The sequence below is a fragment of the Rhodamnia argentea genome, chromosome 1 (assembly GCF_020921035.1).
Source record: "Rhodamnia argentea isolate NSW1041297 chromosome 1, ASM2092103v1, whole genome shotgun sequence".
Taxonomy (NCBI): domain Eukaryota; kingdom Viridiplantae; phylum Streptophyta; class Magnoliopsida; order Myrtales; family Myrtaceae; genus Rhodamnia; species Rhodamnia argentea.
The window spans coordinates 18,725,438-18,742,355 of record NC_063150.1 but is presented as its reverse complement, the minus strand read 5'-3'; the positions used below and the strand labels follow the sequence as shown (position 1 = coordinate 18,742,355).

The following is a 16,918-nucleotide window of genomic DNA, read 5'->3' as shown; positions in this document are numbered from 1 at the left end:
TGGCTCTGAAGGCTTGGCTAAGGCTACCAAAGTTGATTTTCAAATTTTGTGAATTTTTATTGTGTTTCTATTAGTTTTTGAAAAAAACTAATTAAAAATCAAATGTCAACTTGCTCCAATAAAGTTTACATATGTATTTTGTTATGTTTTATAACATTTTGATATGTATCAACTCTTTTACTTTAATAAAGAGTATATGAATGTATTTATCTTGAATAAATATATCTAATGAAAATCTCAAGGTAAGTGTAAACCTTGAGTGAAGTTAGGGGCATTAAGCTATTATCGTTGAGAATATGTCTTATTACACATAAAGTAAAATTAACTATATAGATAAGACATACGTGGATTCATTAGAACCATAATGATATTATTTGGTGACCATCGGCTTTTATCACACATAAGGAGAAAATATATGATTGACAAAGGGGATGACACATGAAGCATCATCATTTGTGAGATGTTATCTATTTGCCATATTGCCATGTTGAATCCATATTAATAGAGTTAAAAGCACCGGTAATCATGAATGGCTCTAAGTCTATTGATGCGATTACTTCCATGATTCAGTATTTGAGACTTTGTGGGATTGGATTAACTATTAAGTATATCTCTGAGCTAGCATAAAGATGTGCACATACAGTACATTATCAATTAGCTAAAGTGGGGAATGTAAGAGTTTTCCTAACGTGGGGTACATTAATTGAGATTGTAACTTACTGTTTTATGAGGTTGGTCAAATAAGGTAAGATATAAGTATTCTTAACTAGTTTAATATGAATCGGGTTTGTGTGGGCCGAGTTGAGCCTAGCACATAAGGAGAGGCCCCAATTGAAAAGTTTATAAATAGCGTTGAAGTCTCTCATCTAGCCTTACGTAACTCATAAGTAACCTCACATAAGGAGTGCATACGATTCGCATCGTGAAAGACCTGTCTCATTGAGCTAGGGATACATAGAGTGATAGAGGAGAAGCACTTAAGCTTTTGATCGCATAAAAAACGATGAATTTCAAATCAAGTGCACAAAATTTTTTAAACCATCACTGTGTCTAGATTCTACTTATGTGTTCCTGAGTTGCCATTTTCGCGACTTACAATTTTGGGCTGTCGCGAAATGCATGGAACGGGGTCCTAAGGGTAATGAGCTTACTTTCCGTACTGTTCTGGAATCATGCTCCATCACAGAGGATTGGTGAGGGGAAGCAGGTCCATGGGGTTGGGGTGGTGGCAGGTTATAACTAGGATGAGTTTGTCGCAAATGGTCCTCTCCCCTGGGGTTCGGATCCTTGAACTAAGACTCTCCATCCGTCGAATTGGGTGAGGGACAACGATGTAGATCCTTCTCATCAATTACTCTTCCGAGTGTTCTGCTACCATCGGCCTTTCGCGTGGAGTGTTTCCTTTGAAAGCTACTCCTATAGCATTTTGCACGGACTGTGCCTTTCGTTTCTTTAGGCCTACCCATTGGCATGGAGGTATCACCTGCAAGCGATGAAGTACCGACGAAGCAGGGGCTCCTGTCATCTTTCAGACAATGAAGATCCAGTGATCCGGTCATCTCCGCCGGCAAGTGACCCTGCTTTTGGGCTATGGCCACGTGATTGGCAGTCCAATCACGACGGCTCCATAGATACAGCAACGGTGGCCTATTGTTCCACTGTTCCATCCGTTTGTCCTTCACATCAATAGACCCTGGCAAATAAAATGACTGAAAAACGAAAAGTTCACAGTTAAATCCATCGGATGCAAACATATGAACAGTTCAGAAGGATGAGCAGGGAGTGCCAATTTCACCTTTCCAGACAAGAACCGATCGTCTTCCCACACCAGATCATACCGAAACTTTTTCTCATCTAATCTGCAAGGCCGCCACTAGATTTTAGTATTTTGAAAAGGAAGAAAAGAGAGGGCTCAAAGTAAAGTAGTTGACCTTGTAGTTTCTGATGGAACAATCAGAATCAGGAGCTTTGGTTTGAATTCAAGAGCTTTATCAATGAACTTGTTCGCCAAAGCTGCTTTAACTCCGAAAGGAGGATTTAGCCCCATGATCTACTCCAGGAAGCAACATAATAGAATGATAAAACATCCAATAATGCACGGATATGTTCAGAAAGAGAGGGAGGGAGGGTAGCTAAAGGGCCAATATACCCAACGGAAATGCGGAAAAGAAAAGCAAAACTCTGCTTCTCTTACCAATTTCGACCCGGAAGCCAGCTCTTTTAATTGGACCGTCATCCAGTCCTTTAGCTCAAACTCGAAGTTATTCTGCAATCAAAAGGAGGAGAAACTATATAAAACCAGGCTTACGCGAAGGCAAGTTCAGGTTCAATTACCAAGCACATTTCACGGAGATAATAGCTACACTGGAATTACCAGCAAATGCATTCATTGGTACTAATTTCCTTTTAACAAATTTGACAGTGTGTCTACTCCACACTTGAAATTAGGACTTCAAAAGAATGGTATAACAACGCATGTAGGTAGGCTACATGAGTCATCCTGAATCAACATGCCCTCCTAAGCAGGTCATGGAGATATTGTTCACCATCTGGAAGATTCATTGCTCCTTGCACTCCGAAGCTCGAGTGGTTCAACACTTCATCCTCCTCTGCGACGGTGCACAGGTCACATATGTGCAGTATTGCAGATATAGGCTCTGAATAAGGAGCACTTAGGAGGATATCATGCGAAAGGAACCCCACTGCTCCTAAAGATATCCGGCCTAATGCATTCCAAAAAGAAGTACCATGGGATTATAGGCAGGCATATGAACCGACTAGATATGCTAGCAGGCAAGCCTTATCAAAGTTCTTGTGCAAATAACCCTTCTCAGATACTAAATAACTGTGGCAACCCTATGTTTCCATTCCACAATCTAAGGAATTTGTCTCTTCTTTACTACCCAGGGACAGGATCAAAGACAGGCTCCACGTCCCTCAACCTCCTCCCAGTAAAAAGAGAACAACCACTAGATACGAGCTTACTAACATAGTAACCAAAAAAAAAAAAATTATCCTTAAGAAAATTCAAAAAATAAAAAGGAAAAATGAAAAAGAAATAGCCATGCTGCAGAACTGTCTGCAAAGACAACCAAAACATTCTTCACACATAAAACTTAATAATACAAGGTAGCATGCGCAGATTACCTTTGGTGGAATAATATCATAATTTTTGTAAGAGCACTTCTTTCCAGTCTCTTCAAGCTTCCTTGCCATTAAGCAGCTAAAATCATTAGCCCCACAACAGAAGTCGACAATCTGTCAACACAATTTTTATGAGTTGGATGAGTGACGAACGTCGTACGAACAGATTTCTTTCCTATGGCAATGACTGGTGAAAGATAAAATATTCACACGAGGGTATTGATGATTGTCAGATTCATTTGAAGAAATATAAGCGCAGGCAAAGCAATTCAGAATTTCAATGCCCTCAGGAGGAGCCTCACCAATCTTATTGCCAATCCGATACAGATCAGCATGATCTTCTATACTTAAAATTCTCAAGCATCAAGAGTGGAAAAAAACGATTAAGCATTACGTTTCTTACCATGTCTCCATCCCGGACATACCAATGGAGCTTGTCAACAATCTGTGTCCAAGGATGTATCATTAAAATTTGCACTTCACCCATATAATCAGACAGAAATATAAGACAAATCCTTAAATCTCCATAACCGAAGGTCGAAATCAGTTTATTTATCATTACTTTTATATATATATATATATATATATATATATATATCATTCTGGTGCGTAACAATTTGCCAAAAGAGCAAGAAAGAAGCACTACATCTGCTGCACGTAAAACCAACTAAAATTGCCAAGTAAATGCTAAAAGGGCTTTAGATTCATTGAACATTCACCTCTTGAAGCTTATCCACTTTCGTAAAATGTCGACCATAGGAAGTGTAGCGGTTACCATGTACGAATGGTGCAAGATATACTCTAAGCTGGTCCTGCAGCCAGTCAAATTACACCAGACATTAGAGGGGGAGAGAGAGAGAGAGAGAGAGATAGAGCATCTCGAATTGAAAATAGCCTCAAACACGAGTATAGAAAATAGAATGTGAAGGTGCTGAACCTTCCACTTAATTATCTGGGTTAGAACATCTGGGTCACAGACAGCTTTTGCATCTTCATTGCTGTCTCCTTCCTCTAGCCTCCGCAAAGCCGCTCGAGCAGCCTGCATGTGCAATCTTTCAGTTACAGTATCCCTCTTTAAGCATTGAGTTAGCGCCCATGAGTATGTACCTGAACTGAACCTGCCACTTTCCCTATAGTAATTTCCTTATCGACAGTTGACTTCAGATATTGGGCATGAGTAGATGGCACTTTCTGCTTTCTCCTAACATCTCCCATAGTTATTGAAGATTCACCCTCTTTTATTAGATCCAAAAGCCTACTCATCGTGGGAACACGTAGTTAAAGAATTAAATAGAATGGAATACATCCTACTGATGCACATTTGTCTAGCATAAAATACCAACTAAAATAACCGACGAGAACAAATCACCTCCTCTCTGTGTCGCCATCTAGCTCTGTGTCGCTATCTAGCACATGAAGCGAGTCATCTGACTTCTTGGAAGCAGGCTGCACTGCTCTTCTCTCTCCAATATCTGGTACAACTTGTTTTCCTGATTTTGTTTTCCCAAATTCCTTTGTCATGAAGGGACATAACCTTCCACCCAGAATAGTGTGCTCCCTCAGGGTAGAAGATTTGGTGGCCTCCAAAGACCTGGACTTGGCAGTATGCTTGTGAAATTTGTTGGACCAATCTGTCGCTTCAACTTTCTTGGCTATACTTTGTCCAAATGACACTTTCACGCTTTTGTCTTTTTCACCCTCTTTCTTTGTGAAAGGAGATTTCTCCTTTCCAAGCGACTGTTCTGAAGCTCTTTTCGAGGACTCCTCTGAAGCAATAGGTTTAATATTTAAACCTCTCCCTCTGGTAGAGAGTAATTTCAACACTGGTCTTTTCCTATTCTCTCCAATGGCAGCCCTATTTGCCCGAATAGTAGGAAATATTATGTGGTTTCGAGCTGGAGTTTCAATCTCTTCAACAATATCATGCTTTCTGGCAAAATTAAAGATAGCTTTTTAGCAGACAATGCAAAATGCTTAAGAATTAAAGGCTGAAGAAGCTTAGCTACTGAAGTAGTACTCACAAACAATAAATTAATATGCGATTGGGTAGTAGTCCCTCCCATGCCCTTGCTATTGCATCTTCATCTGAACCTTTGAAAACAATTTCCCTTGACACAAGCATATGAAGCATCAACAGATCAATTGCAATGAGACTAAAGTAACTATAATCTAAAAGTTCAGTAGAACATACTTTGGCAAGCATTTTCTGTGGTAAGACTTGGGGCATCGTCTGCACACAGCAAATTGTAGATCTCGTTCCTTCTTGTTTTCTATTTGATTGCAAACACAACATTTGTGTGTAGGGCACGTGAAACTTTCTCCTGCAGCAATCCTTAGCTTAAGTTTTTCTGCAGCAACTTCATCTGTGCAATGGACCAAATTTGCTACACACTGGGGATGGTAGAAGAGGCCGCAAGTAGCAGAAACGCATTGGAAGACCTAGGAGTGAATTAGTGTCAGAAAAACATATCCATACAACTAAGCTATAGAACAACCACCACTGACATATCACAGCACTCAAATAGAATTGTAGAAACCTTAAGTCAAGGAATGGGTCCAATGAATCCACGTCAAACCTAGGATGATTATTGTATTTTTGGTGTTAAATTTGCAAGAAAGGAGAAGGAGAAATGAGCGAGCTCATCTCAGTCACAAGTCAAGAGTATGTTCAAGGATAGATTAGGCAAGTCCTAAGCTAAATGACCCAACCTTACATTCTCTCTTAAAAAATATTGAAAATTCTTTTTTCCCATAAAACAGAGGGATTGATTACAACATGTTTTGACAGACTTCTCCGGTTCAAAATAACAGTTGCTGGATTTGCTTCATGGGGTTAGCTCATGCCAAAATATATGGTCTGGGGCACAGCCATGGCTGACTTTCACTAGGTAACTGGATACCATGTACAAGCATGAACAGTAAGTGTTTGCACCTGAACCAAACATAGAAAAAACAGATACAGTATCCTGTGCAAGCTTCAAAAAATATAGTATAAGTTTTCATAGCAACAAAAAACTCAAGTAGAATCTAAATAAGTAAAAGAGACTTTTGAATTTTTTATTTTCCTTATCCTTCTGTTGATGTACATAATGAGTTTAAATAGATACAAAATCACAAATGAAGATGAAAGTGATTCCTCAAATCAAGGAAAGAATAATTCCTCAAATCGAGGAAACCACTCAAATCAAGGAAAAAATAATTCCTAAAATCAAGGAAAGAATTCTACATACAAATATTTTAAATTGAGGAAAATATCCTCGAAATAGATTTCATGATGATATGTTATCATCCCCCAGCAAGCCGAGCACGATTGGCTGAAGGTGAAGCTTGTTCTACAAACATCCGATGCGATTAGAACTTAGACCTTTTGTGAACAGATCTGAAATTTGATCTTTGCTAGAGATAAATTGAACAATTAGAATCTTGCGCTCAACTAACTCCCTAACATAATGAAAATCTTCCGTGTCATGCTTCGTTCTTGAATGAAAAACTAGATTGTAGGTTAGGGAGATTGCGGAAACATTGTCACACCGGATGGTGGGTGGTTTAAGGAGTGGGCAATGCGGTTCATGTAATAGGGAGCATAGCCAAACTAATTCAGCTCCAATGTGAGCTAGACACTGGTACTCAACTTCGGAGGAAGAACGTGCTACCGTGGCCTGTTTCTTAGAACTCCAAGAAATGGGGTTGGAACCAAAGAAAATATAGAATCCACCAATAAAGTGTCGAACAATGGGGCAGCTTGCCCAATCGGCGTCATGATAGGCAATGAGTTGGTGTTGGCCTAGACGAAAGTGAAGATTGTAAGTAATTGTGCCTTTCAAATAACGCAAAATCCATTTGATCGCCACAAGATGATCCTCGGTGTGAGACTTTAGGAATTGGCACACTTGATTGACGGAAAAAGAAATGTCGGGACGCGTCAATGTAACATACTGCAACGCTCCAACAAGGCTTCAATAAAGAGTGGGATCCGATAATGGAGGTCCATCACCTTGGCCAAGTTTTTGAGATACAACGGGAGTTGGGATAGGTTTACATCCGGCCATATTTGCATGCTTCAGAACATCCATAATATATTTCGACTGATTAAGTCGTATGGCTTCGGAATTTCGTGTTATTTGAATGCCAAGAAAATAAGAGTGAGGTCCGAGGTCCTTCATGCGGAAATGATGGCCGAGAAATGAGATTAATCGCTAGAAAGCTGAAGTATCATTGCCAATAGTATGATATCATCAACATAGAGGAGGAGATATATTGTTATATGCCCTTGGTGGAAGATGAACAGTGATGGATCGGAGTTGGAGACGATGAATCCAAAATCGTGGAGTTTGGAATTGAATTTTTCATACCATGCTTGAGGAGCTTGACGGAGGCCATAAATGGATTTCTTCATGTGACAAATATGATGAGGTTTGCCCCGATCAACATAGCCTGTAGGTTGGGACATGAACACTATTTCCTACAAATCACCATGTAAAAAAGCACATTCGACATCTAATTGTCGAAGTGGCCAATTGTGAGAGACTTCAAGAGATAAAATAATTCAAATGGTGGTAGGTTTCACCACGGGACTGAAAGTTTTAACAAAGTTAACACTCGGTTGTTGATGGAAACCCTTTGCAACAAGACGAGCCTTGTAGCGACTAATAGAGCCATCCGAATTTCTCTTAACTCGAACTACCCATTTGCAGCCCACTATGTTCATAGCAAGATCATAAGGGACCAAGCACCACATTTATTGCTATTGAAGAGAGGTAAATTCTTGATCCATAGCATGACGCCAATGAGAATCCTTAATTGCTTGGGAGTAACATGTTGGTTCGGAGATATGGCTGGCCGTATGTGCAAGTGGAAGTGGGTGAAGGGTGTAGGAAAAGGCCTTCCGTTTGGTATTACCAGATTTAGACCTTGTTTGCATTGGGTGAGTGGAAGAGGGAGGGGCATGTTGATTGTTACTAGGTGGAGGAATGGGTTGGCTAGAGGTATGCTCGGTAGTTGATGGCTCCGTATTTGATGAAGAAGGCACCGGGGAGGTGTTGCCGGATGTGAGAACGACTTGTGAAGTGATGGAAGGACTACAATGATCATACTCGGTTTGAATGACTCCAAAGAAATCAAGATTATGAGGTGTATGATGTGAAGAATGAGTGGGAGTAATGGAGGAGTGGGGAAACTTAGTTTCGTCAAAGACGACATGACGAGAAATATATACTCAACCGGATGACAGATCCATACAACGATACCCTTTATGATTAGAGCTATAGCCAATAAAATAATAGGGCATCAATCGAAGTTGCAATTTATTGGCATCGTAAGTATGAATAATCAAGTGGGGTGTGAAATAAAGTTTGATACGGGGAGCAAGTATGATGTTGAAGTAGGGGCATGTGGTTAATCAAGTAAATGGCTGTGGTAAATGCTTTTAACCAAAATTTAGAAGGCATATGAGCATGAACCATCATAACTAAGCCAGTTTCGATGATGTGGCGATCCTTGCGTTCCACAACACCATTTTGTTCTGGTGTGTGGGGGCAAGAATATTCATGTATAATGCCATATGATTGAAGAAAATTGTTGAAGGTATTACTTGTGAATTCACCACCACCGTACAAGCGAAATGTGGTGATGGTGTGCCGAAATAGATTTTCAATTTGCTTTTTAAAACTAACAAATATATCATAAAAGTCGGATTTTAATCTCATAGGAAATAACCAAGAATATTTAGAAAAATCATTGACAAAGAAAACATAATAAGAATAATTAGAACAAGACAACGTTGGAGCAGGGCCCCATACATCACAATATAATAATTCTAGAGGACGACTAGAGGTGGAATAAGAATTGGAAAAAGGAAGCTTGTGACTTTTCGCTTACTAACATGAAGAGCAAATGCGAGAACTCAATTTATTGAAAACAGAAATAACTGAGAGAATAGCCCATTGAATGTTATGAGAGGGGTGACCAAGACGAGTATCTCATTAATCCGTGGTGATGGAGAAACCGTAATGAGCCTTTGGAGCGGTAGATGATGTTGGAGTGCGAAATGGGTACAAGCCGTTCTCAACTTGCCCTTGATATAGTATCCTCCCCATAGCCTTGTCCTTAATACAAAAACTAGAGGCATCAAAGTTAAAGAGACGGTTGTTATTTTTGGAAAAGCGATAAACAGAGAGTAAATTGTTTGAAGCTTTGGGATAATGGAATATAGATTTTAGGTGAAGAGTTGATAAAGAGGATAAGATGGTGGTGGAACCAACATGTGCAATGGGCATAGCATGGCCATTACCTATCTCAATCGTATCATTACCGTCATAAGCAAATGAAATGTAGAGATTTTCGAGATCTCCGGTGAGATGATGAGTAGCTTCGGTGTCGATGTACCAAGTGTTGGGTGGGGTGGAGGCGGTGGCTGCCATCTCTGCAAGTTTTGCCGGCGGATGGCGACCTTGATAGGCATAGTCCATTACGTGATAATAGTCGATGGTAATATGTCCCATACGATTACAAATCTGACATCGTGGACAAACACTTGAATTTTGAAATTTTTGTTGACCTTGGGGTGATGGTCGTTGTTACACCGATCCGGAGGATCCGGATGATTGCTAGCATGGAGAAAATGTACCACAAGATGATGCATGGCAGTGACCCTAAGAGAATTGACGAGAGTTGTTGGGCCTAGAAGGCTTGGAAGCAACCAATGCAGCGGATTGAGCCGAGACCGCAGGCTGTGTATCGTCGATTAAAGAGAGATCTTCACAAATCAATAGTGTATGCGGTTCTTCTAGAGATAGGGCCGATGTTCTAGCATGAATACGAACCGAGGAATAGAATTGGCGATATGATGGTGGCAACCCATCGAGGATGTGAATAAGCAGATCATCCTCGCTTAGGGGAGAGCCACAAGCAGCCATTTGATCAGAAATGACCTTAAATTGTTGGAGATAATCGGCCATAGATTGAGTGCCCTTCTTGAGTCGACTAAACACCCATTTGAGGGACTTTACATGGGCAGGCGCTGTGGAGGCATATCTATTATTGAGCAGCTCCCATACTTGCCTATGGAGGTGAGTTCGACGATATATGGAAGAGCGGAGTCAATTAATGTAGCATTGATCCGGGATAACAATAGCTGGTTTGTTTCAAACCATGTTGGAAATGTAGGATCATCGGGTGAAGGTGGAGGAATAGAGCCATCAACATGATAAATCATGCAATGACCACGCAAAATAGGCGTGAACAAAGATTTCCAAAGAAGATAATTGGAGGCATTCAGTTTGATTGGGATGAGGCTGGAAATGTTCGAAATCACAATAGTTGGGGACTGAATTGAGGTATTAATAAAGCCATTAGCTTCTACATTAACATTGCCAGTAGCTTTAGGATTAGTTGAAGGAGCCATGAGGAAGAAGCAACAGGATTACAGAAATGCTATTACGCAGAGAGGTCCGATACCATAAAGAAGTAAAAGAGATTTTTGAATTTTTTATTTTCCTTATCCTTCTATTGATGTACATGATGAGTTTAAATAGGTACAAAATCACAAATGAAGACGAAAATGATTCCTCAAATCAAGGAAAGAATAATTCTTCAAATCAAGGAAATCACTCAAATCAAGGGAAGAATAATTCCTAAAATCAAGGAAAGAATTCTACATAAAAATATTTTAAATTGAGGAAAATATCCTCAAAATTGATTTTATCACGATATGTTATCAGAATCTAACGCTTTCACCATGAAAATAATATTAAGCACTAACATATGAAGCCAAACAATTGCTCTTTCCCTATTGCATCATACATCAGGATCAGAAGACTTATCAGAGAAGCCCAACATCCCGCATGCAAAGCACTGGTGCAAGTTATGTCTACAATTTTCACACTCAAAAGTTGGCATTGCCTGTAAACATCACGAAAAAAGTATAATTAGAAAATGGCCTGGAAGTAAAAAAAGAAACCAAATCAAAAAGAGAACTAACATCTAAACACAAAGCAAAAGAAATAAAAATGAAGCGTCATCCTACATCAACTTCCGGCTGTGAAAGTCCAAGAGAATCGCAATGAGACTGTGCACCGTCTTCTTTAGTAGCATGAAATGACCTCATACATTTTCCGACACAGCTGTATTGCGAACAAACTGTCAGATATGAATTTAACTAAAAAATTGCATACCGGACTAAAGTAAAAGGTTTAGTAAGAACATCCATAAAACCTCTCTAAAAGAGTAGAAATTACCCTAAAAGTAAAAAGAACATTTCATCCTACATACATCATGACAAATTCACGCACTCGCACTTCAAAAAATTTCATTGTCTATAAAGCCCATCGGGACATATAATCTATGGGGAAGATCAGGGTCAGAGAAGGGAGTTTTCATCAAAGTTGGTAGATGGTAGACCAAGTTGGACTTTTTGAGTCTACGCTAATGTTTATAAAACTAGATAGGAGTAAGACCGTATAAAGGGAGCACTTAGTTGGTAAACCTGCATTTTAAAAGAATATTTATACATAACCAACTGACTAAATGCAGCCCATTTTGTCATCGCATGCAATGGTTTGGAATTTTAACTTAGCTGGTGAACTTGCCGGTAAAAAGAATATTTATACATAATCACAACAAGATAGCCTGAGGAGTAAACTAGAAAACCGGGATCACTATAAGAAAACCTATAATTTTGGTCCGAGTATTTTGGACGTCCTTTAGTTCGGTACATGTACCTTCAATTTCCCATCGTAGTCCTCAGACGACTACTTTAAGACCATTTTTGCCCCTCTATAGGAACCAAATACAGTCCATTGGAATTCCATCATGGAGGCGAAAATAGCAGCTAAACACTCATTCAGGGACTAAAATGAGAACAGGGATCAAGATGAACAATGCCCTAAAGAATTGGAACCAAAAGTTTTCGGGATAAGTACACCATGAGCAACTTGTGTACGGTGTTCACTTGAGTGCCATAACTTTCAAAATGTTCACTTGAATGCCATAACTTTAAAAAATCGTTCACTTGAGTGCTACGTTAACTTTTCCGACGTCCACATCAGCTTTTCCGACATGCCACGTCAGCTTTTCGGCGTGCCACGTCAGCTTTCCGACATCCATGTTAGCTTTTCGGCGTCCACGTCAGCCATGGCACTCAAGTGAATGTTTTGAAAGTTATAGCACTCAAGTAAAGGCCGTATAAAAGTTCTAGTACTGATGGTGTATTTATCCCAAAATTTTCTAATCCCCAAATTTCTAGAAATTAACACACCAAAAAAAAAAAAAATTATATATCACGTACCACAAGATGTTACCACCATCGTCACATAATGCACAAACGTGTTCAAAACAATCATCATCCTTAGTGGTCCCATCTTGAACATCTTCTGTCCCGACATCTTCAGGATCATCCACATTTAAACTAGATTTGGCAACGTTCTAAAAGATCCAGAGAAAACCTTCCTCAGAGAGACAGATAAAAGGAAAATGCCACAAAATATTACACAGAAAAGATAATAAGATAAAGGAAAAGCGCAAAATGACACCAGAAGTATCAAAATTTGATATGGTGCTCACTTTAGTCCCAAAATTTTCGCCGGCTCACTTAAATGCCAAATCGGAGAAAAATCAGGCATTTAGGGCGCACATGACAACACTTATGGATTAGAATTCTTACTCTAGAAATGTTTCTAGAGCAAAAATTCGTTTGGTTACGTAACTTCATTTTTCTACTACTGGAGCATTTTTTTGCTCCAAAAGTAATTTTGAAGCAACTTGAAGAGGTAAAAAAAAATTACTTCTCTCAAAAAATAGAAAAATCAACCTCTGCTCGGAAGCAGAGATAGAAAAATCAATTTGCGGCCGGAAGTTGATTTCTAGAGTAGAAATATTGCCATGTGCATGCCCTTAGAGCCTGTTTGGTAATTCTTCTATTTTGTTGGTTCATTTTTTTTTTTCGGGGCAAAAAAAGAATAGAAATCTATTTCCTAACATTAATCAATTTTTTTATTCTTGAAAACATATCGGTGGCTAGGGAACAAATTTGGAATAGAAATAAAAAGTAAAAAAAATTTACTTCTCTGTTTCTAGGAATGAAATTAGAAAACATCATTTTTACTCATAAATTGTTCCCACAAATAAAATTGTTACCAAACGGGCTCTTAATTGCCAAATCGGAAAAATTCCGGCCAAATTGATTATGTGACATTTATAATTGATTTTTTAATATGACGTGGCATATTTTATTAGAAATTGATTCCACGTGGACGTCTAAGTTAAAAATATGCTAGAAAACAAAAAAAAAAATTCGGATTTGATAATAAGCCAAAAGCTAAATGTTTTTAAAATAAAAACTTAATACAAATTTTATTTAAATGCACAGCCCTCGCTGCTTGTTTCTCCACCTTTTTTAAAAAAATTTACCTTAAGATAAACATAATTAAATTTGTATTTTTATTTTTAATTTTTTTTACTTTTGGCTTTTCTTTTGCTGACTGAATATCCCGCGAGCCATGTCGACTTCAGATATTAATAAAAAAATGTCATGTTGGGTTTTCGGCCAAACAGATTGGAGTTGGCACTTAAAGTGATCTGAAAAAAAAAAAATTGGCACTAAAATGAGCGTTGTACACAAGTTTTGACACTTCCAATGTCCTCTTGCTAAGGAAAAAGCATGAGACCTAACCTTGCCAAAATTACTCCTTTCCCAGGGCTTCTCTTCCATTAATTTTCTCAGAACCTGCATGAATTTTGTTTCCGGCAATTAATGAACATCCAAATGAGCAATGGCAATCTGACCTCAAAAACGTTAACAACAATATAGCCTTCTCCTGATATATATGTTGTCGGTCTGTTAATTTCTATAAATGAATACTGGCAATTTGACCCCAAAACACCCACAACAAGATAACTTTGGTATTTTTTTTTTTTGGCCCGTTACTTTCTATAAATTAAGTGATTGAGAGTACTATACTTTCGGTTCCAATACTTTAGGGCATTCTTTGTCTGGTCCTGCTCTCACTTGAGTCCCTAAATGAGTATTTCCACTACTATTTTTGATCCTCTGATGGCATCCCAACTTACTGTTTTGGTTCCTACGCAGGAATGAAAATGGTCACAAGGTACTCGCTTTAAGGATTAAAATGGAGGAGTGAAAGTACAGGGACATTTTATGACCCAAAAAACAAAAAGTACAGGGACCAAAAATGAACAACACCAGAAGTACTTGGACTCAAATTATGGTTTTTCTTTTGGTGATACCAGTATTCTAAGGTCCAGAATATCATCTCAAGAACTTCTCTATAGCGACTTCATGTCAATGGCCAGAACATCATCACAAGAACAGGGTCATGAATCTAAAAGAAACGACAAGAACAAGAACAACCTTGGATTTCGCCAATGCATCGTCCCACCTTATAGCCTCTTCAATTAAACCCACATGGTCCTGCAAATCCTTCGCAGAAGGCCGGACCTGATAGAACCTATAAAACCAGATTGAGGAAAAGGCAAAACTCAGACATGGCGCCATAACACGTGAAATATGTCAAGCAGTAAATTCCTAGAGCCTTCGACCCAAAAAAAAAAAAAATTTCCTAGAGCCCGCTCATAAAGAGTGTACCCCAAGGTCCTAGCCAAGTGCTCCCACAGCGCTTCTCCGGACGCGTCTGGGTGATTCCTGGCGTAGTGCAGGCAGTGCAGTGTGATCAACACGGTCCTGATCGTGTCCTGAAAGCTCCTCCTTGGCTTATCGAGCCTGAAACAAGTGTTGTCCTTGGAGAGCACCCACACTTCAGGGATCGAGCCACCAAGATCGAACCTCCATGACTTGACCTCTCTGTAAATCTTCCTGAGGCCATTATCGGAAGTCCCATGCATGAAGATTGTCTCTGCCGCCGCGTCCTTGCTGCACTCCCCATGGCCCCACCTTGCCGGCAGGACGGCGAACGAGACCGGCTCATTCTCGTGGTCCTCGAAGTAGTATGTGGAGATCTTTTCCAGCATGGTGTCGGCCTCGTCATCAGAAGAAGACGCCATGTCGCTTGAACCCAATTGGACTGATTCTAGGATTACAGTTCGAAGAGAGAAACTGGGGAAAAGAGGGGAGGCAATGCAGGAAAGGAGTTAGGTGGTGAAGGCGTAAAGCGAAAATACCTGGATTTGCCAGGACGTTTAAACCGCTCCGACGATGAAGCAGGAGGGCAGTTTTGGCGCACGCAACCCATTGCCATTATTTCTCCCGATCTGGTCCATGGTAATCGGCTTGAATAAGTTGAAATAGTAATAATAAAAAAGAAATAAAAAACAATATTTATTTATTTGTGGGGTTGGGTCACAAGATACATATATTCATCATAGGAAAACAAATCCTAATTCTACTAGAAACACTAACTTGCTTTGAAAGAAAAATCTAAATATACTTACGCTACAAGAATTGCGATTTGCCTCTTAGTTTTTCACTCTCTAGCCTAATTAGCTTTCTCAATGGAACCGATTCACGAGTGAGTCCATGAAACTAGTTCCCACCTAGGAACCGATCACCCCTAGCCCCCACCCTGCTGGCAAGGACCGTGACAGGGCTTGCTGGCCATTGCCCAGCGACCTTGCCGACCAAAATGAAAGAAAACAAAAAGAAATAAAAAAAAAAGAAGAAAAAGAAAAGGATTATAAATTTTTTTAAAAATTAAGATATAATTAAAAAAATTCATGTCAACATAGGTCATGGCATGTAGGGAGGTCGGCATCCACGTTAGCGATTTCTTTTTAAAATGGGCCGAACTTGGAGAAATGCAAAAGGTTTAAATTAAATTGGCCCAATTAAAAGATTTAGAACTAAATGGATACTAATGTAATAAGTTCATAACTTTTTTGGTACATTTCCCACATATATGAGAGCAAAGACCAAAGAAGAGGGATAATAGCCTCTGTTGATGTAAATCGATTAAGTTTTTATTGGATGTGAGTTCCAACTACCAATATTAGTTTGGGGTCTAGGATTCGTGCACTGCACAACTCTGAAATCAGGCTAATATCACAGTAGTTTGATTAAAACAAACAATCAAAGTATTTGAGGAATAAAAGGTTATGCTCCTGTTTGAGTCGTTTGAAAGATCGTGATAAAATTATTCCACGTGTGAAAGATTGTGTTCTTTCAAATATTTGAACGATTGTGTTAACATTGTTTCAAATTCAAAATAATGGGTTTTTCTTTTTGGAATATGACTTTTTTTAGTGGCTGAACAACAAAATCTAAAAACAAACAAAAACAAAAACTGTTGCTGGTACTCTGAATCTACACTAAACAAAAAAAAAAAAAATTAAGCATGATATTTTCATTGACTAATTTTAGGTTTTCACAATACCTAAGGATTTTAAATCACATTATTATTTATTGATACAAACAATGACATGTCAGCATATCACATGAAACAAATGTTATATATTCGAGAAATTCTTGCATGGATCCAATAATTTATTAACTACATCACGACAATCATACTTATCTTTAAAAAAAGAAAGATCATCATGTGCGTCGTTAGTCATGTCTAGTTTTTTTTTTTGGGTCAAAATATGTAGGTTGTTGTCAAACCGAGAATTCTACATCCCGCGTACACCGGCAAGCACTGTTCTTGTATGGTCATTTTCTTCACCTTTTTTCTTTTCATCTAATTGAAGATTGCATATATGCATAGCATGGACGGTTATTTTCAATTTCTAAATTAGAGTAAATATAGCAATCATATCTTGTCATTTAGGCCCGACGGTAATCAACTGAAAAATCGCTTCTTCTTTACTA

At 38.9% G+C, this 16,918-nt stretch overlaps 1 protein-coding gene across 1 annotated transcript; it reads right to left on the bottom strand.

The window, feature by feature from the left end:
* Positions 1-1,292: 1,292 nt before the first annotated feature.
* On the bottom strand, positions 1,293-15,174 carry LOC115755015 (protein ENHANCED DOWNY MILDEW 2-like). Its single transcript, XM_030694245.2, has 18 exons — positions 14,744-15,174; positions 14,510-14,606; positions 13,811-13,864; positions 12,428-12,564; positions 11,168-11,264; positions 10,945-11,043; positions 5,336-5,583; positions 5,166-5,252; positions 4,514-5,074; positions 4,252-4,399; positions 4,082-4,183; positions 3,864-3,956; positions 3,548-3,589; positions 3,148-3,258; positions 2,195-2,266; positions 1,932-2,050; positions 1,796-1,859; positions 1,293-1,709 (listed from the first exon to the last, which is right to left on the bottom strand). The coding sequence occupies exons 1-18, from the start codon at positions 15,157-15,159 to the stop codon at positions 1,293-1,295; spliced, it is 2,964 nt and encodes a 987-aa protein (XP_030550105.2). The 5' UTR covers positions 15,160-15,174.
* Positions 15,175-16,918: the final 1,744 nt, after the last annotated feature.

Bases quoted from the DNA above. Each gene is read 5' to 3' on its own strand.
- LOC115755015 (XM_030694245.2), bottom strand. From the start codon at position 15,159: ATGGCGTCTTCTTCTGATGACGAGGCCGACACCATGCTGGAAAAGATC. The intron at 5,584-10,944 runs GTATGATGCAAT...ATTCACTCCTAG, and splicing joins ATAAGTCTTCTGATCCTGAT to GTCTTCCAATGCGTTTCTGC. The intron at 3,590-3,863 runs GTGAATGTTCAA...CCTTGGACACAG, and splicing joins AAGTGGATAAGCTTCAAGAG to ATTGTTGACAAGCTCCATTG.